General features: G+C 43.7%; 1 protein-coding gene across 1 annotated transcript in view; it reads left to right on the forward strand.

Annotated features, from left to right (window-relative positions):
• Positions 1-27,700, forward strand: part of GABBR2 (gamma-aminobutyric acid type B receptor subunit 2) — a 425,828-nt gene that overhangs the window by 318,031 nt on the left and 80,097 nt on the right. The window contains exons 12-13 of the mRNA XM_048516192.1: positions 7,707-7,814; positions 10,696-10,818. Coding sequence (XP_048372149.1) covers positions 7,707-7,814; positions 10,696-10,818 — 231 coding nt within the window. The remainder of the gene's footprint in view (positions 1-7,706; positions 7,815-10,695; positions 10,819-27,700) is intronic.

Below are 27,700 nucleotides of genomic sequence, written 5' to 3' on the forward strand. Positions count from 1 at the left end.
AATTGTGGCTGAGATATCATGAGCTGTTCTGCACTTTCATTTGCTTTGCTTGTGTGTCTCTATTGCTTATATTTTCTATGTTTTGCTCCCTCTTTTATCTTTTCTCTGTGTGTTTTGCTCCCTCTAGTGGTTGCTGCAATATTGCATATCTGTGTGTCCAACATGTTTCTCTGCACCTTAATACTGCAGGGAAATATGCCTTACATACAGTGATGTAATATCAAATGGACCACTAGAGGAAGCAAAACACACATGGACTCCCCCCTCCAACCCCCCCCCCACAACAATAGGGACACCCAAGGAACCAAAATAAGAGCGTGGGAAAGCCAAAGGTAGGGTTTTTAATCAGATTTTTCTGCATAGCTAGGATTTGGCCAGGTTTACAGAACCCTCTACCATAGCCCTGGTGGCTCTATTTTGTAGATTTTAATCCAAATGACCCCTCACATATGGCTATTAGACATAGATACATGTCAATTCTTTATCTAGAATCATAGAATCATAGAGTTGGAAGACACCATAAGGGCCATCAAGTCCAACCCCCTGCAATGCAGGAACACACAATCAAAGCACTCCTGACATATGCTGATCCAGCCTTTGTTTAAAAACTTCCAAAGAAGGAGACTCCACCACTCTCCAAGCCAGTGAATTCCACTGTCGAACAGCCCTGACAGTCAGGAAGTTCTTCCCAATGTTTAGGTGGAATCGCTTTTCCTTTACCTTGAATCCATTACTCCATGTCCTAGTCTCTGAGGCAGCAGAAAGCAAGCTTGCTCCCTCTTCGACATGACATCCCTTCAAAATTTAAACATGGATATCACGTCACCCCTTAACCTACGCTTCTCCAGACTAAACATCCCCAGCTCCCTAAGCCTCTCTTCATAGGGCATGGACTCCAGACCCTTTACCATTTTGGTTGCCCTCCTCTGGACCCGCTCCAGCTGGTCAATATCCCTCCTGAACTGTGGTGCCCAGAACTGTACACAATATTCCAAGTGAGGTCTAACCAATGCAGAATAGAGAGGTACAACTACATCCCTCGATCTTGACACTATACGCCTATTGATACGAACCAAGAATCACATTGGCTTTCATGGCCGCCACATCACACTGCTGACTCATATTTAGTTTATGGTCTACTAAGCCTCCCAGATCTCTTTCGCATGTAGTGTTGTCAAGCCAGGTGTCACCCATCCTATATCTGTACATTTCATTTTTTTTCTGCCTATGTGTAGTATCTTACATTTATCTCTGTTGAAACTCATTTTGTTTGTTTTGGCCCAGCTGTCTAATCTGTCCAGGTCATTTTGAATTCTGACTCTGTCCTCTGGGGTATTAGCTACCCCTCCTAATTTGGTGTCATCTGCAAATTTTATTAGCATGCCCTCTATTCCATTATCCAAGTCGTTGATAAAAATATTGAATAGCGTTGGGCCCAGGACAAAACCCTGTGGCACCCCACTAGTCACTTCTTTCCAAGATGAAGATGAGCCATTAATTAGCACCCTTTGAGTTCGATCAGACAACCAATTAGAAATCCATCTAATAGTAGCATTGTCTAGTCCACATTTCACTAGTTTACTTGTGAGAATATTATGGGGCACCTTGTCAAAAGTGTTACTGAAATCCAGGTATGCTACGTCCACAGCATTCCCTTGATCTACCAAGCTCGTCACTTTATCAAAAAAAGAAATAAGATTAGTCTGGCATGACTTGTTTGTCAGAAACCCATGCTGACTTTTTGTGATCACAGTATTCCCTTCTAATTGCTGGCAGACCATCTGTCTAATGATCTGCTCCAGAATCTTCCCTGATATCAATGTCAGACTGACTGGATGATGATTATTAGGGTCCTCCTTTTTACCCTTTTTGAAGATGGGGATAACATTAGCCCTCCTCCAGTCCACTGGGACTTCTCCTGGTCTCCAGGAGTTCTCAAACATTATAGCAAAGAACTTCTGCCAGTTCTTTTAATACCCTGGGATGCAGTTCATCGGGCCCTGGAGATTTGAATTCGTTTAAAGTAGCTAGGTATTCCTGCACTACCTCTTTATTTATTTTGTGCTGCATTTCTTTGGGATTCTGACATTAAGCCAGAACTCCCCTGTGCATAGCTGAGATTTCGCCTCACAAATTTTGCAACTTTTCCAAGGACTTTTCTTGCAACAATGTTCTACGCAGGGGAACCTCTGAAGAGTGCAACTGCGGCAGGAGCCGCTTCTGGAAATAATGGGCGCCCTATTCCTGTGGACTTGACGGGAACATCAGACTCTGCCTCCGACCCTCCCGATGGGGAACGTCCCCCACCTGGCCCTGGAGACTCGGCTTCGGGAGGCTATCTGGACTCCGTAAATCCATTTCTGACTGCCCCGTTAGATGGTGAACAAGGGGTAACCATGCGCTGTCGCCGGGGCCAGGGCTCCCAAATCCCGGACTCTGGCAGTGCTTTATGGGCTACTGCACCTTTGGCTGGCAATGTTTCATTTGGGGATCGCCCTTCTGGAGACATCTCTGCATCGGAAGCCAAAGTTTGGCGTCTGCTTCGGACCTCGGAGGGAGCCTGGAAGGCTGAGAGAGACAAGTACTGCCGGGCCCTACGTCACATGGAGCAAGACATGGAGCATCTGTGTGTGGCCCTTGCCCAGGCTCATCAAGGGCAAGGAACCCCCAGTCAACCTGTTCCACAGCCCGGAGGGGCTCCCCCAGCTCCACCAGCCCCGCCTGCCACAGCTCTGCCGGCACAGGTGCTGCTAGTACCAGCCCCACCAGCACCAGCGCTGCCTGCTCCAATGCCCCCTACCCTGGCACTGCCTGCTCCACCCCCACACCCCCGGGATCTGCACCTCCTGCGGGAGTTCCAGCAGAGGTTCCCATCCCGCCAGGGCAACCAGCACCCACGTCAATGATCCCGCCACTTCACCCTCTCGGTTGGTGGTTGCCCGGCATGCCTCCTATGATTCTGGGCCCCTATGGGGGTGTCCCGCCATTCCTGCCTCAAGCCCGGATGACCATGAGATTTGATGGGACCCAGGAATTGCTCCCTCCTTTCTGGTTCAAGTGCAATATGTTGCAATATGGGCGCCAGTATCCGACTGACATTGAACACGTGTATGATGTGGGATCCATGCTGGATGGAGCTGCTGCCAACTAGTACGTGGGGCTCTTCCAATGGGCAGTGGCCGAGCTACGCAATTTCCAAGATTTCATGATGGCCTTGCACCACCGGTTCGAGAGTCCATTCGTGGGCGAGCAGGCCAAACAAGAACTGATGGAGATGTGGCAAGGCAAGTTGCCTTGCGTGGAATTTGTTGAAAAAATTCCACACCATGGCCAGCAAAATCCCTGATTGGGACGATCCGATGAAGATCTTTGCCTTCAAGAAAGTTCTCCATCCCGATCTGCTCAATTTACCTCTGAACCTGTCCTTGCTCACCCCAACCCATTCCTACCCTTTGTGGTTCATGTGGATGCCTCGGACAAAGGGTTAGGGGCCGTTCTTCTGCAGGAGGATGGGCGCCTACACCCCTGCACTTACCTGTCTCACAAGTTTTCAGGGGCTGAATTACACTGGACTGTAGGTGATAAAGAGACTTGTGCTATTATGACAGCTCAGTCTGTGTGGAGGTAAATACAGGCCTCCTGACATAAGGCACTTCTTAGAGGGAGTAGAGCATCCCTTTGAAGTCTGGACTGATCATAAAAACCTTGCTGCGCTTTGCTCCCCCAGTCGCCTCTCCGCCAGCAGATTTGATGGGCTGACTTTTTCATGCAGTTTCAATTTACTGTGCATTTTTTCCCAGGCAAAACCAACCGCTTGGCTGATGCCCTGTCCCGCTTGCCAGATGGGGCGGATCGTAAGGTGGAGTTACCGCTTTCCCGCACTATTCTGTCTCCCACCCATTTGGGGATGGCAGTCACCCACTCACAATCAAAGGCGAAGCCCCCCCACCCTCCGTCGCTCCTCCGTCACACCTCCTCTCCACCTTCTTGGAGGCAGCCAAATCTCTGGTTCATCGGGAGGAGGGTGGAGACAGCTTGCAACTGCGTGATGGTGTTTGGTGTCGTGGCTCGTTAATTTATGTTCCGCCCCTGCTGCGCTCTCAAATCCTCCTCCAGGGGCATGATGCCAAGTCTGCTGGTCACTTTGGCTTTGTGAAAACACTGCATCTCCTGAGGTGGCAGTTTTGGTGGAGATCCATGCGCAAGGGCATTGAGGCTTATATTAAAGGCTGCCCCATTTGTGCCATGGCTAAGACTATTCCGGCTAAGTCCCAGGGTTTCCTGCAGGACATTGCGTTGCCTGATGGATCATGGAAGGTTATATCCATGGACTTTATTACTGATTTACCCCCGAGCCATGAAAAGGCTGTGATCTGGACGGTGGTGGATCTGTTTTCCAAGCAGGCACATTTTATCCCTTGCGCTTCCATTCCCACAGCTCAGAAGCTTACGGATTTGTTTATGCAGCATATTTATAGACTGCACTCTGCCCCCCAGAAAATAATCTCCGACCGAGGCAGTCAGTTTGTATCTAAATTCTGGAGAGCCTTTATGAAGCTTTTGGGTATTGAACAGGGGGTGTCTTCGGCCTACCACCCCCAATCTGATGGAGAGTCGGAGAGGTCCAACCAGACTTTGGAACAATATCTCCGGTTCTTTGTCAATTATCAGCAGGATAATTGGGTGGAGTTGTTGCCCTATGCGGAGTACGCATACAACAACTCTGTGCACAGTAGTACTGGTAAAACTCCTTTCGAAGTGGTGAACAGCAGATCTACCCCCCCCTTGCCTACCCTGTGTGTGGGGAGTGCTGCAGGGCCAGAGGTTAAGGACTGGATGCAGTCTGTTGCTGAGCAATGGCCATCCATTCTGACGGCGCTGCAGAAAGCGAGAGACTTACAAGTGCCAGGCTAATAAACATAGACGCGACTTCCCTCTAGTGGTGGGCAACATGGTTTACTTGTCCACCAAGAATCTTCGGGACATTACATATACCGGCGAAATTAAGCGCCAAATATATTGGACCATTTAAAATCATTCGTGTTATTAATCGGGTCACTGCTGAACTTGAATTGCCTAAGGCATTGCATAAAATCCACCCTGTGTCCATTGCAGCCTGCTCAAGAAGACGACTTCTCCCGATGTCTGGCATCCCGAGAGGAAGACTCCACCTCTAGTGTTGATTGATGGAGAAAAAATCTCTGCCATTCTGGATTCTCACTTCTATCGAAACCGCTTGCAGTATTTGGTCTCCTGGACGGGATGTTTACCTGGACATAATGAATGGGTGTTTGCCAAGAATGTGAAAGCCCCCTGCCTCATTAAAGCTTTCCATCGTTCCTGTCTAAGGAAGCCAGGGGGAGGGCCCTAGAGGGAGCGGAATGTCAGAAGGCCTGCTTCTATTGGGGTTGCTTTTGCTGCTTTCTGTATAATGGGTGGTGGTGGAATGGATGAATTGCAATACTGTCTGTCTCTGCACTGTTTCTTGAGAATGATTTCATTCCCCAGGGCATCTTCACTGTTATCTCCTTTGCCGTTGTTTTAGACGCGCTTTCCCTGGATGGGGGGGTGCAAGCCGTTTTAATTACTGGATCTTTGCGCGCTTAAATCAGTTCTGGCTTTGTCCAGGGAAGATCCACAAGCTGTTGATTAAACTGCTGTTTTACAAAGAGTTTGGGATTCTGACACATCCCCTCCTATCATTTTTTCTTCCTTTTGCTATGGACATAACCAAAAAAGCCTTTTTTGTTGTTTTTAATCTCTCTGGCAAGCCTCAGCTCATTGTGAGCCTTAGCTTTTCTGACTTTCTCTCTACACATCCTGCTTGTTTGTTTGAATTCCTCTTTGGTGATTTCCCCCCTTTTCCATTTCTTGTATGTGTCCTTTTTTTAGCTCAGTTGAAAGTTCTTTAGACAGCCATCCTGGTTTCCTTAGACACCCCCCATTTTTCCTCCTCATTGGAACTGTTTGAAATTGTGCCCTCAAGATCTCACTTTTAAGAAACTCCCAGCCATCATGCACTCCTTTCTCTTTTAGTAGTTTTGACCATGGGATCGCACCCAGTAGATTCCTAAGCTTACTGAAATCTGCTTTCTTAAAATTAGAATGTGTGTATGACTATGCTTAGCACCCCCTTTCTTCTGTATAACAAACTCCAGAAGAACATGATCAATCCCACCTAAGGATCCTACCATTTTCACTTCACTAATCAGGCCATCATTATTGGTTAGGAGCAGATCTAAAATAGCAGTTCCCCTTGTAGCTTCTTCCACCTTCTGGACCATGAAATTGTCTGCAAGGCAAGTGAGAAATTTGTTGGACCTGACTGTCATGGAAGAGTTTGACTCCCAGCAAATATTCGGATAATTGAAATCTCCCATTACTACTATTTCTCTTCTTTGTGCAAGTTTGGCCATCATCTATATTTTCTCCTCTCAGGCCCATTCTGCACAGCACAAATAAAATACAGATGTTTTCAGAAGAACCATTTTGGCTTTTTTTTGTCTGCATAGCATGTTCAAATAAAGCATTTCACCCCAAAACAATTCTTTTACATGCCCCCCTCCCCCACTGTTAGAGCTCCCACTTCCATTTTGTTAGCAGTTTGTGCCCACCATTTTCAGCCACTTCGGAATTCTACATGCCACCTGCCATTTTCAGGAGGTTACCATAAAAGTTTCCTCTACTTATAGCTCATTCATTGGCCATTTCCATATAAAAAGTACATGAATAAAGTTAGTTTTCACTGCCAGTTTGGTGCATGTGTCGTTTTTCCTTTTTTGTTTTGAGGGAGGTGTCTTAGAAGCTACAAAGACTTGAAATAATTCTCATATTGTGTCTTCATAGCTTTGAAGATGCCTTCCTCAAACAAAACAAAAACAAAAAAAGAAAACAACATGAGCACCAAATCAGCAGTGAAAACTAACTTTATTTATGTGCTTTTAAGACGGAAATGGCAGGCAGACGAGCTGCCAGCAGAGGAAACCTCTGTGGGAATCTTCTGCAAATGGCGGGCACCACAGAGAATCCCTAGAACAGCAGAAAATGGCAGGTGTGAGCTGCGGAGAAACCAGAAGTGAGAGCTTTAAATTCAGGCAGGAAAGTTTCCTGCTTTCTGCACAGCAAGCAGGAAACATCTTCAACCTGTCTTGGGAGAAAAGATCACTAGTTTAGCATTTTCAAAAAAACCCAGCCTGAGCAGAACATCCTGGAAAAGCTGTGTGAACTTCCTCCCCAAAATGCTTCTTTTCACATCTTCAGGACATGCTGTGCAGAAAAGACCTCAAAGACTTTCTTTTATAAATTCAGTTAACAAATCAATATAATTGAAGATTTTAACTTTTCACTTCTAATCTGTCATTTTATTGGGTTAGGACTGCCCTGTTCCTGAATTGCAACCCAATAATAAATTTCTGTGGGAGCACGCATGCACATCCATTGTTTTCCATTATGCTTTATTATATTTTAGTCCATAGCTGGTTGGTTTTTTAAGTGTTTTTCAGCAGTCATGAAAGCCATAGACTTGTTTGAAATGATACTTATTGGAAAAAACTCAATTTTGCCTCTCTGGGCCCTGGTTCTTAAGGATAGACAACATGAAGGTTGATATAAGAAGGAATTAGCTTACTTCCCTAAGCAAAGCTAAGCAGTTGGGACACATTTGCTTGCCATAAGTTAAATATATAATCTGAAATTGTTCTTATTAGGTCCGGACATGGATACTTACGGTGGGCTACACAACTGCATTTGGAGCAATGTTTGCAAAAACGTGGAGAGTCCATGCCATTTTCAAAAATGTAAAAATGAAGAAAAAGGTGAATATAAAAATTATTCTGTCATCTTCTTCCCCCGCCCATTCGGGACTAGTATCTGTGTTTTATGAGTTTTTACCATTAACTGTATTATGGAAGTTTATGGGCCTAGCAGACAGCTGCTATTGCCTCTGGTCCCTTTAAATTTTCACTCTGGAGGCCTGGCCTACTCCTATAGAGAATAATAGCCCTTTAAAACTGAAAGGGACCAGAGATGCCACCTAACAGCTGTTTGTCAGAGCCGGCTCCTCTCCCGCCCTCTCTCTTCCCACTCCCAGCCTCCTCAAAATCTGAAACACTCCACAAATCCCAGGAGATTAATTTTCATTTCTCACGGAATTTTGGGAGTGTTTCGGGAGCTACCTCTAAGTCAACTGAAGCAATGAATTCTGGGTTGTTGAGGGGTTTGGGCTGAGGAAGTATATACAACACTAATTTATAACCTACTTTTCTTCCCAAAGGAAAACATTAGTATCTTACTACCCCCTTCTCCCTGTCTCCATTGTGTCCTCCCAGCTATCCTATGAGGTAAATCAAGCTGACTCTCCCAAAGTCACCCAGCAGGGATTTGAACCTGGTTTTCTCTAATCCTAGTCCAGGATGCTAATCATGCACTACACTGGTGGCAGTTAAGGAAATGCAAAATTGGGACCCACAGGAATCAAAGAGAGCAATTTGGGAATCCCATTCCCTCCCAGGGTTCTCTGAGCTCTCAGGGGCTTCAGTAAACCAATTTCTCCTCAATCTTCACTAGCCCTGGATTTTAGGGAATTTTACTTAGTGGTTAATCCACAAAGCTGTTTTCTTGATGTCAGGATAAACCCCTGTATATGCAGAAACACCTGTCTTGTCTATGGTGGATTGTTTTTTATATGTGTAGTCATCTTCAAGGGGAATTTACTGTAAGATGGAGTTATTGATGACAAATGCAAAAACCATCCTTCAGCAGATTTGTTTTTGAAATTTGGCCATATTGTATCCCTTTGGCCGTTTCTACATGGACCCCAGGAGCACTGGAGCACCGGTGTACATGACACCAGCGCTGGCCTGGGACCAATCGCACACTTGTGTGCTGGTGGTCCCGGCGCTCCCGCAAACTTTCCCCCTCTTCCTGCGTCACTCCATCAGAATGAGGGGACTCTGGCCGGAGGGCAGGAGGCGTGTCCCCTCATCCCCATGGAGCAACGCAGGAAGAGGAAGTAAGTTTTAAAAACAAAAACGGAGGGCCGAAAAATGGTGCCTTACACCTGGTGCCGTTTGCTTGGCACCAGGCGGAAGCCACTATTTTCTGAAAGCCTCACTCAGGGAGTGAGGCAGCAAAACTGTTTTGGAGGGGGAAGAGTGGCGCTTCCTCAATTTCCCCACAAAACGTTATTTTTACTGGGCCAACACCAGTGATTTTGGCCCGTGCAGAAACAGCCTTGGAAAACTTCTTCATGCCAGATTTTATACCTCTGAGGCCAACTTTGAATGGAATTTATGGGCTGTAAAAGGCTAAGAAACATATCCTTTGAAAATGCCCCCCTTCAGAATCCTGATTTCTTGTGGGAAATTTTGGGAAGCCCACTCAATGAAAAGAGCTTACCTGACAAGCATTTGTATGGTCACGAGAATAATTCTTATCATTTAGCTGACTGACTATTTCTTTGAGTCAGAATCTTTTGCCAGCTCTTAAGTGCGTATTGGACCAAAGAAACAGAATTCCTGAGCTTGACGCTAGCATTGATTTCTGAAGTGGACCCCATTGTGTGGACCCCACCTTCCTCTAATTGTGAGGGAGGGATTGGGAGGAACCTCATAATTGGAATAGCCCAGGGCCTCTCCAAATCCAGCACTTAGACCAGTGTGCAGCGCTTTGCAGTATATCTACTCTCAGTGTTACTGTGGCATGGATACAGGTGGCCAGATCATGCAGATGAAGAGAAGTGGCCATCTTTGGAGCTAGGCTGAGTTGGAAGAAAGCCTTTTAAAGAACTTGCTTCTCTAATAATTTTCAATAAAATGTAAACTCAGATTGGAGAGGATCTAGCCAGCTTGCCTCAACCAGGAGTGCTTGGAATTGTAACCAGCCACCACTCATTCAATCATTGTTCCAGAATGGAACACTCGAGAGTGGCTGATATTGATTGAGCGTTGCTGCTGCTGCTCCGCCTCCCTGCCCCCCCATCGCCCCCCCCCCACCAGCTGAGCTGGCAGGTGGCAGTCACTTCTACCCTCCCCTCTGGGGAAGCCAGAAAAGACTGCCATCCCCTAACTCGGAGAGCTGCTTTTATAAGCACTGAGGCTGGGGGTGGGGCTTGGGGAGGCATGGTCATGTCCCTAGGAGTGGGTGGGGTCTGAGCCCCACCTTCCAACTCACCCCATTAAAAATATGTACCTACGTCACTGCACACAAGTCTAAGATTCCTGTGGAGCCTTCCTTAAGCCCCATGCAAAGCTATGCACCACTGCTAATAAGACTTTTCAATTATACATAGAAAAGGTCTCTGTGATACTTGAAGACTGGGGAAAGTCATCTCACAAACTACATTTTCCTGGTTTCCTGCTTTCTTGCAATATATAAGTATAGACATATCTAAATCACCTAGAATGAAGACAACATTCATATTGTTCAGCACACATAAGATACACACTTGCTTTATGTGTTCCTTCTCATTCTGAAAATCAGCCCTAATAGCACAGCATATTAGCCTGGCCCAATCTCATCACAGTTCAGAAACTGAGGCTGTTTTTGCATGGTCAAAATATCCCAGGGTAGAACAGGGATCTTACATACCGAGTCAGACATGTAATTGGGGGGTTGAACCCATAAACTCCCACCTTACCTATGTCCTTGCTTGTGTGGCAATTCTCTCTATGCTGTGTCTTCTCCCCCTCTTTCTAGATAATTAAGGACCAGAAGCTACTAGTGATAGTCGGTGGGATGCTGTTGATAGATCTTTGCATCTTGATTTGCTGGCAGGTTGTAGATCCCTTGAGGAGGACAGAGGAAAACTACAACATGGAGGTATGTCATTGCAACTGCTTGTACTTACCCCATTTGCTGTTGGGAATTGCAATGCAAAGCAATAAATAAAAATATATTCAGTCAAGCATGGATTGTTTGAGTGAAAAGGAAAGAAAAAGCTACTGATGATTGAAGAATATTGTGTCTGCATTCTAAACAGGACACTGCATCTCTGCCTCATTTATGAGTTTTCAGAAGCGATAGGACTGTAAACACAGGGGAGTTCACTGCTAAGAGATGGTGCTGCAATAAATAATAGATTTTCAGACTCCATTAGCAGAATTCTCAAGGAACTAATGTAAGCTGAACATAAAATAATTTCACAAGAAAGATATCCACATACAGAGCTAAATCTGTACTACTGTAGTGGATCTATTATAATTGTAATATCCATTAGTTTTCTTGACCCAGTTCACTCATATATGACATCCTTCTTTAATGTCAGTTCAAAAATGATTACCCTGGATATATAAAAGATCACCTTTGCTTGGAAAATCTTCAGGGCAGCAATGATGGATTGAAAACCCTTCCCGTAATAGAATTGGGCGATACCTGATAGCATCCTTTTCCCAGAAGTTATGGAGCAAGATCTTTGTAGTGACCACTGGAAATTATATTGGAAATTTAGGCCTAAATATTTAAAAGATTTGACCTGATTAAGATGGATATTATTGATTTTCCATGTCATCTGTTTCCAGCGAGTTGAGAAAACTACTATTTTGGATTTTACGTAGTTAACCTTTAGTTCGTTTATATCACAGTAGTTAAAGAATGCTTTTAAATATCTCATAAGGCCAACTCTGGTTTGCGATAGAGTAGCAGTATTGTCGGCATACAGTAGCAATGGAATAGGATGGCCTCCTGCTTTCGGTGGATGTCCTTCTACCGTGTTGAGATGGTCTTGCAGGTCATTTATATATAAGTTAAATAGGTGTGGGGCCAGCACGCACCCCTGTTTGACTCCTCTTGAGGTAGGTATTTTGTTGGAGAGTGAGCCCGAATGGTTCAATTTTACCTGGCAGGAGGTTGCACTGTACAGTTTCCGAATTAGCATGAATAAACGAGGATCCATGTCCATTTGGTCTAGTTTGGACCAGAGAAGGGTCCTAGAGACACTGTCAAAGGCATTACTCAGATCCAAAAATGCTACATATAGTTTCTTTTGTCCTTGGTTGGTATATTTGTCCACAAGAAAAGAGAGAGTGAGACAGTGGTCAATTGTAGATTTCCCAGCTATAAATCCAATCCTGTTTTTATTTTGCCATGTCATTAGTTTGCTCTCAAGATATTTTGCATAGAGTTTTCCTAAAGTTGATAATAAGCTAATAGGTCTGAAGTTCTCTGGTCTGTTCGTTGGTCCTTTCTTATGGATTGGCACAATAATTGATGAGAGCCAAGTTTCGGGAATTATCCCATACTGGTCAATGAAGGAAAACAACTTGACTAAAATAGGGGCCCACCAGTCAGTGTGTTCCAAGAATACCTCGCCAGGGATCCCATCCGGACTTGAATATGGTATACTTATTTTCTTTAAATGAAATCGAATTAAATGATGTATATGACATTGTATCATCTCTCTAGGTGTAGGAGATGGCCATGACAGAATGTTGTCCCGTCAGGTGATTCTCCCATTATATCCAAAGAATGTACTAAGCCCGGGATCCACGAAGAGGACAACTGAGAAATAGTTAGTCCATTAGGGGTTCGGTTACATTTGCAGCAAGTAATGGTTTGGGAAGTCCATTCACTTTCAATTGCCCAGAATTGTTTGGTGTTATTTATTATTAAGATTTTTAGAGCGTCAGATAATATTGTCCATTTGAGTATTGGCAAACTGATCTCTCTTTTTCCTTTGTAGTGAGTGTTTGAGTGTTCCTTTTTTCTGTTGTAGATAGAGAGTTTACTACTAGGGATGGCCGAGTGCGTTGTGGTATTATATGAATGGTCTTAAATATCGCTCTCAGCCCAGTATTTTTTTGACTGGATACAGTTAAGTAATGTCGAACTCCAGCTGGTTTTTTTAGGAGCAATATTGAATTGAGTTGGCATTATGCTAGTAAATGTAGTCTGGTAAGAGTATCTCAGAGAAGCATTCCATGGTAAATGGAGGCTTGGATCCAGAGTTAATAATCAGGTCTTTCAAAATTCGGTGAAGTGATCGGTTGACCAAGGTTGGATGATAAGGTATTTGCCATCCTGGGCTGACCAGTGGATTTTTTTCTATATAACTCTCTTTTTTTTTTTGGATTTAGGGAGTTTTTAACTTTGTTGCAAGAAACACAAGTTCTTGAGGGGATAGCAAAGAGGGGTAGAAAGTGGTCACTTTCATGTCACGTTTTCCAATCTTGAAGGAGGTGGATGAGTTCTATGAGAGTTAGGTTGATACCGCAAAGTTCCACTTGGAATGTATTATGCTGCATCCCTGAGTGGAGAAAGAAGGTAAATTGGCCAGAGTCAAGGAAGAGAGGGTGGAGCCATTAAGTATTGATTTATTTTGACACTGACAAAATTCAATTAGGAAATGACGAATTTTATTTGATTTTTTGTGTCCCTGAAGTTGGTTGGATGTCGGAGGTAAGTTAAGACCCGTTCAGTCTACCTGGAGTGCAGTTCGTTTTGAGGATCGTTGATTCCTTTGCTTATTCTGGCGTTAAAAGTCACCCAACATGAGACAAAAGGTGTCATGAGTATTCGTCTCTATGTTGGAAATATGGTTCGTCAAAATTGGAAGTTCCATTACATGGCCTGAAAGTGAGTTCGTGGTCTGTGGTTTGTTGGAAATTGGTAGGTATACATTAGTAAAGTAGTAGTGGTTTGTAGGGTACATGTCAATGAGTAAAGTCTGAGGCAAAAGAGGGATACATGGGGTCAAAGGTGTTTTGCACTTTAGGGGATAGCTGATCTCTGATCATCAAAAAGCAAAGGAACCAGCTTGAAAAATGCCCTCTGGGATTGGATTTATAACCTGGTAAATGATAGGAGTGGAAGCCTTTTACTGGCTTGGGGAGAATCCTGTGACCAAGGTTTTCTTGTAAAGAGAATACCAGTCAAAGGATTAGCAGAAGAAAATCCATTAGATCGCATGATCTTCCCTTTTAGATCTCCATCCAGCCTTATATATTCCAAGAGAGTATACTAATATTTGGAAGGCTTGTTAGCACGGTGACAGTGAGTGGGCGATTTGGGCAGTCAGCTCCAGGTTGTTCCAGTTTGTCCCAGTCCCCATTATCATGCATAGATGATGCAGCCATTGGCTGCTTTATCGTTAATGGAGTATTATGTAGAGTTCAGAGGGAGTAACGCTGTTGTTTTATTGACCCTGCAAAGTCTGGTTGTCAGGAGCTGTAGTGTTTTTTCATCCATATTGTTTTAGCTTCGTTTGTAACCTAAAAGATTTTTTAGAGGCAGGGGCAGCAGAAGCGATATTAGCATGGACTGGTTTTAAGATGTTCTTTGATGTTTCCAGTCTTGCTCATGTTTACCTGCTTGTTAAGGCTGGGCAATGGGTTACAAAAGAGGCCTTGATCGTCTTTCTTGCTGGAGTCAATTTGAGCTGGAGAAAGCTTTTCCCTCGGTAGTAGCAGATTCTAAAACAATAAGAGGAGTTGTTGGAGATATGTTGGGGGAATTACATGGCTGCCTTAGCGGTATTCTGGAAGGTGGGGAGACTTCGTTTTAGTTCTGCCAGTTCTTGGAGCCCAGGATTTGCCAGAGATTCAATGGATGAGATTCTATCTGAAAAGAACCCTTGAGGACCTTGGAGTCGATGTCCAAAGCTCCATCAGGAGGGTCTTCATTGGTCCTGGGGATTTTGGGAATTCAATCCTGGTCTGATTAGGGTTTGTTAGCAGAGGTTGGAGATCCAGCGTGACCTGAGTGAGAGAAGAGTTTTCAAGTGGCAGCTGCTGGAGGAGTAGTAAGAGGCCTGGCAGGGGTTGCCATATCCAGATTGAATTAGCTGGGAAGTTATTCCGTGACTCAAAGGGAGTTGTCTGAACCAATGAGGTTTGAGTGCCTTAGAAATCATTTGATGAGGAAGTCGCATGCATAGCTCTTTGGACTCTAGAGTTAGGCGCCATTCTTCCGTATTAATATTAATTTTGTAAGGTCTGTGTAAATACCCTTTTTGGGCTGTGTATAAAGATTTAAGTTGGTGGTCTTCTGCACAGTTGATACCGTGCTGATGAGTGGGGACTTTTTAAGGTTATTAAAAACTCTTGTAATGTTGATGTCGAACTTCTGTAAATAAAAATGTCTGCGACTCAAGAGTAAGGATGGGGACTCAGCTGTATTGAAAGTTAACAAAAGTCTCCTGTAACCAGTGCAGTAAGGTAAGGGTTCGTAAGACCTTAGTTGAGTCTTCCTTGATGTACAATCTAGTAGTTGGCTCAGGGAATTTCTTATTATGATTCCAGAGACTCTCCATGGGATCCCCATATGGATCAATGCTTTCAATTTGGAAACTGATCTAATCCAAGCCTCATTTCTGAGTAGAGTAATGGGAGTCCCCAATAGTATCACCTTCACTACTCTGTGTCTTGAATGTGGACTATCCACAGTCGAAACCCTAGCTTGGATTTTCACAATAAAATTCTGGCTCAAGATCCACTTTAGATCCAAGGATGACGACATTACCATACACCTACTCAAAGATAATTACGTCTCCAATGGTGGGTCCAAAGGCAATTACCAACAAAATTAGGAGCATTGGAATAGATCTAGCATTGTCCTTCAAAGAACAATGAGAACTTTATTTTTCTGCCTAATCAAAGACAGACTGAAAGACCAAGCATGAGCGCCATGAGGCTTTCTATTCATCAAAATTCCAGTCTCTGTTCTCCTCTGGGAGGCTTTGGGCATCCCTTCCCAAGTCACGGAGTTACTGCAGCCAATTACCTAGCAGCTACTTTGCCGGTTGCCCTTACCGTTGGGCATTTATGTTAGCCAAGATTCAACAGTTTTTTCCTTCAGCCTCTCTCTACCAGCGGAAGGTGTATCACCAAATTCCAAATCAACAAAGACACTGTGGCTGTGGCTCCACTGACTCTCTTACCCATTGTCCTCCTAGAGTGCCAAATAAATGCAGAATCGTGTCTCGAATTAATCCACCCTTTATTAGTAGCGAGGAAAAAATTTCCTAACCTACTACTGTTGCCCATACGTTTTTCTTCTTAGGAGATTACAGTGCTCATACAACCGCATTTAATGGTAGCTCTATACCTGACAACCATTTTAAAGTGCTAATTTATTCCCATTTTATTGCACTTTTAACTTGTATTTTTTTTAAATATATATATATTATACCCGGTACACAAAACCAAAATTGGTTCATTATTATTTGGCACAAGAATCAAATTTTTAAAATATCAATATGACACATAAAACAAGCGTAGAACTTTTTATAAAAGACAGAGGTATCTTCTCAATCACAATGTCTAATATTAGGCATGGTAGGATACCCTATTACTGTATTATTTTGCTTTTTTAACTTGCTAAACAGATCCTATTTTATTGCAATTTTATATTAGAATGTATTTTTACATTGATGTGTAGGGGTATTTACTGTCATTTGCTCTGGCTATTTCTTTTTAAAAAAAATCTGAAGTGATTTGAATCCCTCGAAGTCAACCGTCAAGTTGTTATGTGGACTATTTCCTTGCTACTGAACTATACGTGAGACTGCAGAATGTGTCTGTGTAAACCCTGATCTATCTATGCCTATTAAAGGTTAATAAAGATAAAGATATAAAAGATCAAAGGTGGCAGGACAGCTTGTGCGCTATTTGACTAAATGCGCTTCCAGCTATGTGTGATATCCTTATGAAAGGAACACCTTTTCAAAGTAGAAGGCTTTCAAAACCGTTCTAAGTGGATGTGTTCTTGGTGTGCAGTGGCTGAATATCCTAAATGATGCTTGCGTAGTCAGAGATACATATAATATTGTAATTCAGAATGAACTTTCTGTCTCACATTTGCATTTTTTTATGATATACCCACGTGAAGGCTTTGGATGGAGGCTTTTGTCCAACGGGGAGGACTTTCTAAGTGGGAAAGAATGCCTTTTCCTCTGTGACTGACTTTCGTGCAGTTGCCTTTCTGAACCCCAGAGGGCCAGTTTGTTTTTAGGAAGCGATAGGAAACAGTTTTCTTTCAGTTAACTTTTGGAAGAATAGGTTGCTGCTAACTGTGCGCTTGTGGTAGTTGCAGCTGTTGCAATTTGTTGTTATGCTTTTGGCATTTTTATTTGATTGAATCATCTCACTGTTAGCCACCTCAAGAGTATGGCAAAGCAGGAGAATTGATCTTGTGCTCCCTGCTCATGCTCCCTATTCTCTGTAATCCAGTGTATCAGAAGTCCCATTGTGTAGTTGTAGAAGTAGCCTGCTTTGCTAGTGCTTTTATTTACACACCAGCTGCGTGCTGGGGATGCTTCCAGTAAGTGCTGAGGGGTCTTATGAATCTGTAACGGTCCTTGTGTAAGATGGTGGCTGTTTCAAAGCATATGAGAGGGCACCACATGACCTGACAATCTATCCAATGTATTTTGACTGACAGCTCATATTGTGGGCTTGAGAAAGCTGGGTGAATGATGCATGCGACAGCACTCCAAACATTTTATGTCATTCAGGAAGAAGACAATGTTATGAATTGTATTTGCATTGTTTGTACTGCATTCACGGGCAGAGCGAGGGGAAACGGTGCCTATGGCACATGTGCGCCCCATGCCCCCGCCATGCCCCCAACCATGTCCATGCACCCAGGGCATCCCGCCCCCTCCCCGCCCCCCGCCCCCCGCCCCATTGGTGCTAAGCCACTGACTGCATGCCATGGACTCACAACTTTTCCTGAACTGTGACAGCTGAGTTCGTGGGGAGGGGGGGTTCTACAGGCACAACCCAGGAGGTTTTGGCCACAGTAACTGGCCTTCTTGTGATGATTCAGGGTGTCGCAATAAAATGAATGTCATCTGTTAGCAAGGATTTCAGCACTGTAAAGAACTTTTTATAAATGTACCCGTTCAATTTAAAGTTTTGTTTGCTTGTTTTTCCTGAAATTTTTCATTACAAAATAATTAACGGCCCAATCTGGGGTGGGAGTGGGGGGCTGGCTTCTGGATGTGGCCCAAGCTCATGCCAGCAGATTTGCCCTCTCTGGGGCACGTACTCCAGCCAGAGGGGCAAAAACACCGGTGAGCAGATGCACTTTACTCCGGGATGCCCAGACATGATGCTGGGTGTCATGTCAGTGCTCCTGCACTGCAGCCAGCAGCATTGGGGCGGGGGGGGGGGGGTTGGAGGTGTTAATTGGGGTGGAGATTATTGCAATTAGAAACACTACGACCCTGGCCTCGGAGTTACACTACCCAAAAGGTTGGCATAATTCCATTCAGCCCTACGGAGGATTTTCAGGCAGTCAGGGTTTTTTCTTTTCTTTTTAAATTTTTTTTATTGTATAGAATGTTTATATAACCGTTACATACAATATATTTATTGAAACTATACATTTCCCCCTTTTTCCCCCTCCCTCCCCCCCTTCTTTTTCCCGGTTGTTCAAGCAAGCAGCAGAAGGTTCATTCTCCTTGTTCTCTTCTCCCAGATTTCTTCATTAAATCCGGCTTCTCTCATCCAGGTCTCAAACATTGTCCATATCTCTTAATTTCTCTTGCCATAGCATATTTTTTGCCATCATCCCAAAAATTTCTAACTGTATTTGGGTGCTGTGTGGTTTCCAGGCTGTATGGCCGTGTTCTAGCAGCATTCTCTCCTGACGTTTCGCCTGCATCTGTGGCTGGCATCTTCAGAGGATCATTGATCAACCACACAGCACCCAAGTGATTCCGGCCGTGAAAGCCTTCGACAATACATCTAACTGTATTTGTTTCCATACATATTCCAACCATTTTGAGATTGTCCATTTCTTATTATCTTTCCAGCCCAATGCTATCACTGCATGTGCAGCTCTGATAATAATTTTATACATTGGTACCAGAATTCTATTTACCTTTTTATCTTCTATTATTCCCACCATTAATAAATCATTATTTATATCAATTTTCACTTTTACTAATTGTTCTATATACTTCAAAAAAATTTCCCAAAACTTTTTTATCACTTTACATTCTATCCACATATGGATGTAGTATGCTCCCTGTTCACCACAATGCCAACATCTTGGGCTCAATCCCTTAATCATATAGGCTAGCTGTATTGGGGTTCTATACCATTTAAGTATTACCTTTCTTTCCAATTCCACATATTTTTCAATCTTTATCATACTATCCATAATTCTTTCTATTTTTTAATCATCAAAGAGTTTATCTTTCTCCCATTTTTGCTTCAACATTCTCGACATAAAATCCTTATCTTCCAACATATATTTATAAACTAATCCCAATATCTTTCCTTTTAGTATTTCATGGCTCTTCAACCATTGAATTATTATACAATCACCTTTTGTTCTAAATTTATTTAATCTTTCCCAAATCCCTCTTAATACCAGCCAGTTCTCTTTCCCTCCAATTTCTATTAAATTTTGTAATGATATAACCTCTCCTTCATGGATTAGATCTGCCACTTTTTGTATTCCTTTTCCCTTCAGGTTTTTTATAGTTTTCCATCCTTCTTTTCCAATCACACTTGCCACTGGAGCCCTGTCCCGGATGCCAGGCATCCATTTGCCTCTCCATTTTTCCCATATTTCCATATTCACTTTTCTTGGGCCTATAACTCTTTGTTTTACATTTTTATAATCATTTGTATAAATACCATATTTGCCTATTCCTTCATTTACATCATTTTCAAACTTTATCCATTTTCTATATTATCTTTTATATCCATTAAACTTTTTACCTGGAATGCCTCAAAATATTCCTGTGTTTTCGGTATTCCCCATCCTAGAAGTTTATTTGGCATATATGTACTTTGTTCATTACTCTTACATTTTTCTTATCAAACACCCATGCTTTCAATTTCCTATCCGATTCCTCAAATTGTTTTTTAGTAATCTTCGTAGGTGATGTTCTAAATAAATAAAACATTTTAGGTAATATACACATCTTTACTGCTTTAATTTTTCCTGTTATAGATAGGGTCTTTGATTCCCATTCTTTAATCTGTTTTTGTTTTTTTCCATCTATTTTCGTAATTGTATTTAAACATCTTTTCTATTCTATTGGAGATTATGATGCCTAGATATTTAATTTTCCTCTTCAATATCCTTTTATCAAACTGTTCCTTTTCTATATTTACACCCAAAATTTTCGTTTTGTCCATATTGGTTTTTTTTTTCTTTTTGGCTGCACCCTCATACCTCCTGGAAGCCCTCTGGAGGTGGCGCCCAGCAGAGTTGTCGCCAGCTGTAGCAGCCTCTAGATTGGACTGCAAGTCCCCAAAGTCAGTTTCTCTTGTACATTTGGACATGATGGACAAAATAGCAAAATTGTACAACCTTTTTTGCTTCATAATACTTACCAGTAGAGGTGCACAGAACAGAAACTCCAAGTAAAAAATATGAAAATCACCGTTTGTGTTGTAAAAGAAGCTTCCTGGTATCAGTAATCTGTTATTCAGACTAAAGAATCCTACCCGCCCACCCCTGCCCCCCAGATATATGTTATTTTCAAGTTCATCTAGCAGCAGTGAGTGCATGTACTTGTCCTATTAATTTTATTGGCTTCCTGGACAAAGGCATCCTTCCAACCAATTAGATACCTACAAGGGAGGAGCACAGACATTTCCAACTAATCACCTTTTGTATTATCTTCAGGGATTGTTGTCCCAGACCCTGGAATTGGCTCTCCACTGGAAAAAATGGTATCTGCATTGTACATACAAGATTTATTGTTTAAAGGGGTGGTGGTGTATTTGGATGACGTTCTGATCTGTTCTGAGGATGAGCAGTCCCATATTCGTTTGGTGAGGGAGGTGCTCCAGAGACTGCTGGATAACGCGTTATTTGATAAATTATCCAAATGTGCCTTCCATCAATTCAAGCTGGATTTTTTTGGCATATATACCAGCCCCAACTACTAGGAATCAGCTCCAATCTTTTTTGGGATTTGCTAATTTCTACCGTGACTTTATCCCAAACTTTGCTGAGCTCTGCCTTTGACAGATTTATTGAGAACGAAAGGCAGGGGGCAATAAGGGCTTGATTTGATCTAGAGCTCTCTGATTTTTTTTTGGCTGTCCACAGTATCCGCAACACTGTCTTCCAGCACCTCTTTTCAAAGGAACCTACTTTCTTCCTGTCACCTTTCTTCATTGCCCAGCTTTCACACCCATACATAGTAATAGGGAATACTATGGCATGAATTAAGTTGATCTTTGTTACCAGTGATAAATCCTTCTTTTCCAGCTTTCTCATGGCTTCCCTTTCCAGTTTCTATCTCCTCCTGATTCCTTGGTTGCAGTCTCCTTTTTGGAGGACTGACTGTTTCCAGTCTGTAGGTCATTATTTTGTTTTTTGTTTCTGTGGCTTGGAATAGCTCTATTGATGTCCCATCTGCTCCTGGTGACTCGTTTCTCCCAATTGCTCACAGTTCAGCTTTCACTTCACTTTCTAAAACAGTTCAAAAGATTCTTCTTGGAAGGAATCTGTCATCCTTTCATTTATTCTGTATCATTCTTCAGTGTATTCTTCCCACCTTTTCTTTATTTTGTTCAGTTTAATTAACCAAGGCTTTTAATTTCTTTTGGCTACAGGAACAGTCTTTGTGCATTTTTCCTTGATAATATCTCTGGTTTCAACCCATAGTTCTTCTGGTTTACATGCACTTGAACTTAGTAATGCAAATTTCTTCTTTACATGGTCTTTAAATTCCTCAGGAATGTTGCTTAGATTGTATTTTGGCACTGTGAATGTTCTAGTGTTTTTCTTCAGTTTTATTCAAATTTTTTATTTTAAGAATTCTGTAGCACAGTCAGCTCCTGGTCTTGTTTTAGCACAGAGAATAGAGCTTTTCCATTTTAAGCTCCCAATTATGTAATGTATTTGATTTCTATACTGGGTGTCTGGTGATGTCCGTGCATACAATTGTCTGTTTGGTTGTCTTAAACATGTCTGCAATGAACAAATTGTTGTTGTCACAGGGGGAAGCCTAGTTATCTACCAAGTGTGTGCAACCATAAAGTAAAGATCAAAGAATGCCCCAAATGGCATTGGTAACATAAAGCAGACCGGTTACATATATGTTGTAGCAGCATTGATGTATAGTTGCATTGAGTTAGGAATGCATCTCAATCACTTAGATAGCATCCCCCCGACACCTTGTCATGTTCCCTTAAAAATATTTATAGATTGGGATAATTCCAGATTTATTTTTAATTTTGCCGTTAGTTTTATATATATTGCTTCTACCCATTTCTGAAAATAAATTTCACAATCAGCATTTTGTATTACTTTCCTCATAAAATCCCAATTTAAATTGTCAAAGACCTTTCCTATATTGTTGGATACTAATATTGCTTGTACACTATAGAAGAAGAGTTTGGATTTACATCCCCCCTTTCTCTCCTGCAGGAGACTCAAAGGGGCTTACAATCTCCTTGCCCTTCCCCCCTCACAACAAACACCCTGTGAGGTAGGTGGGGCTGAGAGAGCTCCAAGAAGCTGTGACTAGCCCAAGGTCACCCAGCTGGCGTGTGTGGGAGTGCACAGGCTAATCTGAATTCCCCAGATAAGCCTCCACAGCTCAGGTGGCAGAGCTGGGAATCAAACCGGGTTCCTCCAGATTAGATACATGAGCTCTTAACCTCCTACGCCACTGCTGCTCACTTCTATACACTTCTGCAAATGTTCAATTATATTTAGTATAATTCTTATATTGTCTTTCAAATGTCTCCCTGGTAAAAACAAACACTTTTCCGTTTCCTAGATTAGTGTTTAACATTCCTTTTAAACTACTTGCTAATATCATCACAAAAATTGTGATGATTGTAATATCATCACGGTGGAAGATCTGGACACATAGACCCTTCACGCCCAACACGAGGCCCTGGAAAGGGCCAAGCAGGAATGGCAGCAGGCCCGTGAAGCTTTGATTGATGACCGGGTGCATCAGCAGATCCAACTATGTCAAGAATTCGACCGAGAAAGGGAGGCCCTCTATCTCCAACTCCAAAAAGATCGTGAACAGCAAGAACATGACTTATTGCAGGCGGCGGAACAATCCAAGCAGGAACTCCTCCGAGAAGTGCAGCCATTACGGACCCTTCAGCTATGGCGCACCGAAAACTCCACAGCACAACAGGCTGAACACATCCAAATTCAACGTGAACGGGACGCTTTGGAGAAACAACGTGGTGCTCTCCTCCGTAAAGAACGGGAGATGATCGACATGGAAGCTCAAGAGCAGGTTGCGGCTGCGGATCTTCAACGTGAACTCACCATCCAGGCTGCTCTTAAGCCAGGTAGGAGGTTACAACCCATCGCTCGATCTCCCACACTGCAATCCGGGGAAGGTCGTTGTACAGCAACTCAGCCCAGACGACCACTCCAACCTCCGCTCCAACCTCCACCAGTACCTCCACTACCCCCGGTTCCTGCTGGCCGTGCATTCCCACTATCCCGCATCCCAGCTCGATTCAATGGGACGGCGTCCAAGCTACCCTACTTCATTCTGCAACTCGATGCCACATGCAAGAATATGATGATCGGTTGTATCGGTTTGAACAGGAGAAGGTGAGAGATATTGGCTCTGTCCTTGATGGAGAGGCCGCTGAATGGTTCGTGGAACTGTTTGAATTGGAGGCCGATGAGTTGAATTCGGTGGCCGAATTACTTCAGGGACTTCGCTTTCATTTTGAAGATAAGGATGTGGTTGAGAAGGCGAGAAGAACTCTCAAAACCATCAAACAAGGTGGTCGCCCCTTTGCTGATTTCGCACGCCAATTCAGGGCCGCTGCCAGCAAAATCCCTGATTGTCCTGACCTCGTGAAATGTGAGTATTTTTATAAAGCTGTTGATCCCGAAATCCGTCGATGGGCTGTCATGCACAATGAGCCTCGAACCGTAGCAGAATGGATAGAGGTGGGGAGCATCATAGCCAGCCGGCTTAATCGTTCCAAGGGGGTAACCACTAAAACCCAAGCGAGCAAGCAAGCCAGGATGACCACGAAAAAATCCACTGGGAACGTTACTGCAACAGAAACCATCTCCGACAGATGTTGCCGGTTGGGACTCTGCCTCTACTGAGGTGAACCAGGACACATGGCCGCCAACTGTCCGAAGAAAACCAAACCCAGTACTGGATCCCCAACAAAAAAGGCAACTGCTAAACTGCCCCACCGGTCAATAGCCACAAAGTCGGGCCAAGGAATCTCCAAGGCTTTGACAGTGGAGGAGTTGGATGACCCTGACAAGGAGGATGAGGAGTCGGCTGCAGTCGGTCTTTCTACAGCAACCCCTGAAAGCTCCAAACCTCCAAAAGATGCGGTGAGTGAAGGTGGTGCTCCTATTACTCTAATGACTGCTCTAACCAACCCCGCTAAAAACACTCGCATTCTTGCACGAGCCCTCGTAGACTCTGGTTGTTCCCATTGCCTCATGCGTCCACAAATAGCTGAGGAATTGGGTTTGGAATATATTCCCTTGGCCAAACTCATCCCGTTCACGCAAATGAATGGTAGCCCACTGGGGGGGGAAGGACCTGCTCGTTTTAAGACCGAACCCGTTCTGTTACGTTGTGCTGAACATTGGGAGCGACGCACTTTCATTTTGGCTTCGGTGGCACAACACCCCATCGTTCTGGGAATGTCTTGGTTGGAGGCCCACAACCCTACCATACGTTGGTCTCCTCGCATAGTCCGTTTCACCGATCCTCCTTGTGGGGATCACATGCACGAAGGGGACCCACCCGAGATGGCAGTTGCTGCTTCAGTGTCGGAGGTTGCCCCACCACCGAAACTGCCTGGAGTGCCCAAACACTATTGGGATCTTTCCAGGGTGTTTGAGGAGGGGGAGTGTAATCAATTGCCATCCCATCGGGATACGGACTGTAAAATCGAGCTGATTCCGGGTGCCAAACTCCCCAAGGGAAGAATCTACAGGGTGAGTCCAACAGAAGAGACTGAGTTGCGGGCTTTTCTGGATAAAAATTTAGCCAGAGGTTTCAATCGGAGAGCGACCAAAAGTACTTATGCAGCACCAGTTCTTTTTGTAAAAAAAAAAAGATGGTTCATTGAGACTATGCACTGATTACAGAGGACTGAATGCTGTTTCCATTTCCAATAAATATCCCCTACCGTTGATTAAGGATTTGCTTAATGCCTTGGGCTCAGGGCGGATTTTTACTAAGTTGGACCTGCATGAAGCTTATTATAGAGTGCGAATTGCTGAGGGCTTTGAACACCTCACAGCGTTCAACATCAAGTTTGGTCAATATGAATATCTTGTTATGCCTTTCGGGTTAAACGGGGCTCCGGGGGCTTTCATGTCTTTGATCAACGAAGTATTGCAGGATTTATTGTTTAAAGGTGTGGTGGTGTATTTGGAGGATGTGCTTATTTATTCGAAAATGGAGGAGGAGCATATCAAGTTAGTCCAAACAGTCTTACAGCGCCTCCTTGATGCCTCATTGTTGGGTTTGGAATATATTCCCTTGGCCTAAGTGTGCTTTCCACCAGGAGAAACTGGATTTTTTGGGCTATTGGATCTCTGCTGATGGCTTGGAGATGGATCCTGCCAAGGTGGAGGTGGTGGTTAATTGGCCTGCCCCTTTCGTCTTGGCGGGAATTACAGTCATTTTTGGGTTTTGCCAACTTTTATCGTGATTTTATCCCAAAGTTCGCTCAAATCGCCCTACCCCTAACTGATTTATTGCGAACCAAAGGCAAAGGTTTTTCGGCTGCAAAGCTGGGTGCTCCCCTTCATTGGTCTGCCGCGTGTCAGCAGGCTTTTCAACAACTCAAAACCACTTGCACCACAGAACCGGTGTTGGCAGATCCCGATCCTTCAGTCCCTTTCGTAGTTCATGTGGATGCCTCAGACAAAGCTCTGGGTGCCGCACTGCTGCAGAAAAATAAAACTGGAAAACTCGTTCCATGTGCTTATTTGTCAAAAAAATTATCTGGTCCTGAATTGAACTGGACCGTGGGGGATAAAGAAATCGCTGCCATTAAGGAAGCTCTTAGCACTTGGCGGCACTGGCTGGAAGGGGCGGCACATCCTTTTCAGATCATAAGAACTTGTCAGCTTTATCCACCCCCACCAAGATGTCAGCCGAACAACTCTGTTGGGCAGATTTTTTCTCTCGCTTTCATTTTACTGTACACTTTTCCCCCGGAAAGACCAACCGGTTAGTGGACGCCCTTTCCCACCTACCAAAAGGGGCGGAAACCTCTCTACGCACCACTCCACATACCATTTTGACACCGACCCAGTTAGGTTTGGCGGTTACCAGGTCCCAAATGAAAGCTGACCCGACTCCGCCTTCGATCCAGCCACCCACTACACCCTCCGCCCACCCCGACGTTGTCACACCATTTTGGCAAGAGCTCAGGGAGGCGGGGCGCAAACCCGTTCCAGAAGATGACACCAATCCTTTGCTGACTGTGAAGGAGGGAGTGTGGCGGAGAGGGGATTGTTGGTACGTTCCGCCCTCCTTACGCAAGGACGTGTTGTTTGCGGGTCATGAAGCCAAGCAAGCAGGTCATTTTGGATTTTTAAAAACCCTGCATTTGTTACGCCGCCAATTCTGGTGGCGTTCCATGCGCAAAGACATTGAGGCTTATATTAAAGGGTGTACTAAGTGCGCAGAAGCCAAACCCAATTCTGGCAAGCCCCATGGGTTATTGCAACCAATTCCCCCGGCAAGTCATCTCTATGGACTTTATTATGGATCTACCCGAAAGTCATGGCAATACTGTACTGTGGGTGGTGGTGGATCTGTTTTCCAAGCAAGCCCATTTCATACCCTGTTCCACCATTCCTTCGGCTCCCAAATTGGCCAAGTTGTTCATCCAACATATCTACCGTTTGCATTCCAAGATAATTTCGGACCGTGGTGGAACAGCTCTCTCAGTGGGAGGATTGTCATCACAACAGGGTCTTCAAGTACAGCACTCTGAGGCACCGTTTGTGACAGGGGAGGAACCTTATCTGGCACTGATGGCTCCAGTTGTGAAGACTGAGGCTTGCTGCTATGTTTAGTCTAGTCCTAACAAAAGATAATGCATGGATCCCGTTCTTGTTTTCAGATTTTTTTTGTCATTGTAAGTGTGTGACAACATTTTGGGAGCTGGCTTTTTGACATGGAGATAGCAGAGGGTCGATGAGCACAAAGCAGTTCCAAACAAGATGGCAAGAGGTGTGAGTGGGTGAATATTCCTGGGGTGTCTTGAAGTCAAACAGCATGAAACGTTTGATACTTAGCACATGTGACTTGATTTTTTTTACTTGATTCTTGATTGTTGGCAGCCTTCCAAAAGTAAGCTTCCTGAAATTCAGTGGCTGAGACTAATCTTTTTTGGAAAAAACAATGAAGGTAACATGAAGAACTCGATTAGAAATTTACTTAGAAGCCTTTACACATAAAATTGTTTATTGTGCACATTATCTTGCTCTTGCTGTACTGTTTCCTATATTTGTAGCTCCACTTTTGCACTGTTTCTTTGTTTTACATTGGTTTTTCATTGTTGTGACCCTGGTCCTATTGCATTGTTTGTTGGATTGGTACTATTTGACTGTTTGTTATGGATTGTTAATATGCCTTGAACCTTTGGAGAAAAGCTGGCTATAAATGAAGTAAATAAAAATTGTTATCCTGTCCTACATAACAGAGGGCATGGTGATATGCCTTCACAACTGTACATGGTTCCTGAGTGATGGGAAATGACTTTGTTCAAATGTTCATAAAGGATTCAAAGAGGTCAGCTTTCTCACC

The sequence above is a fragment of the Sphaerodactylus townsendi genome, linkage group LG14 (genome assembly GCF_021028975.2).
Source record: "Sphaerodactylus townsendi isolate TG3544 linkage group LG14, MPM_Stown_v2.3, whole genome shotgun sequence".
In the NCBI taxonomy this organism is placed as follows: Eukaryota; Metazoa; Chordata; class Lepidosauria; order Squamata; family Sphaerodactylidae; genus Sphaerodactylus; species Sphaerodactylus townsendi.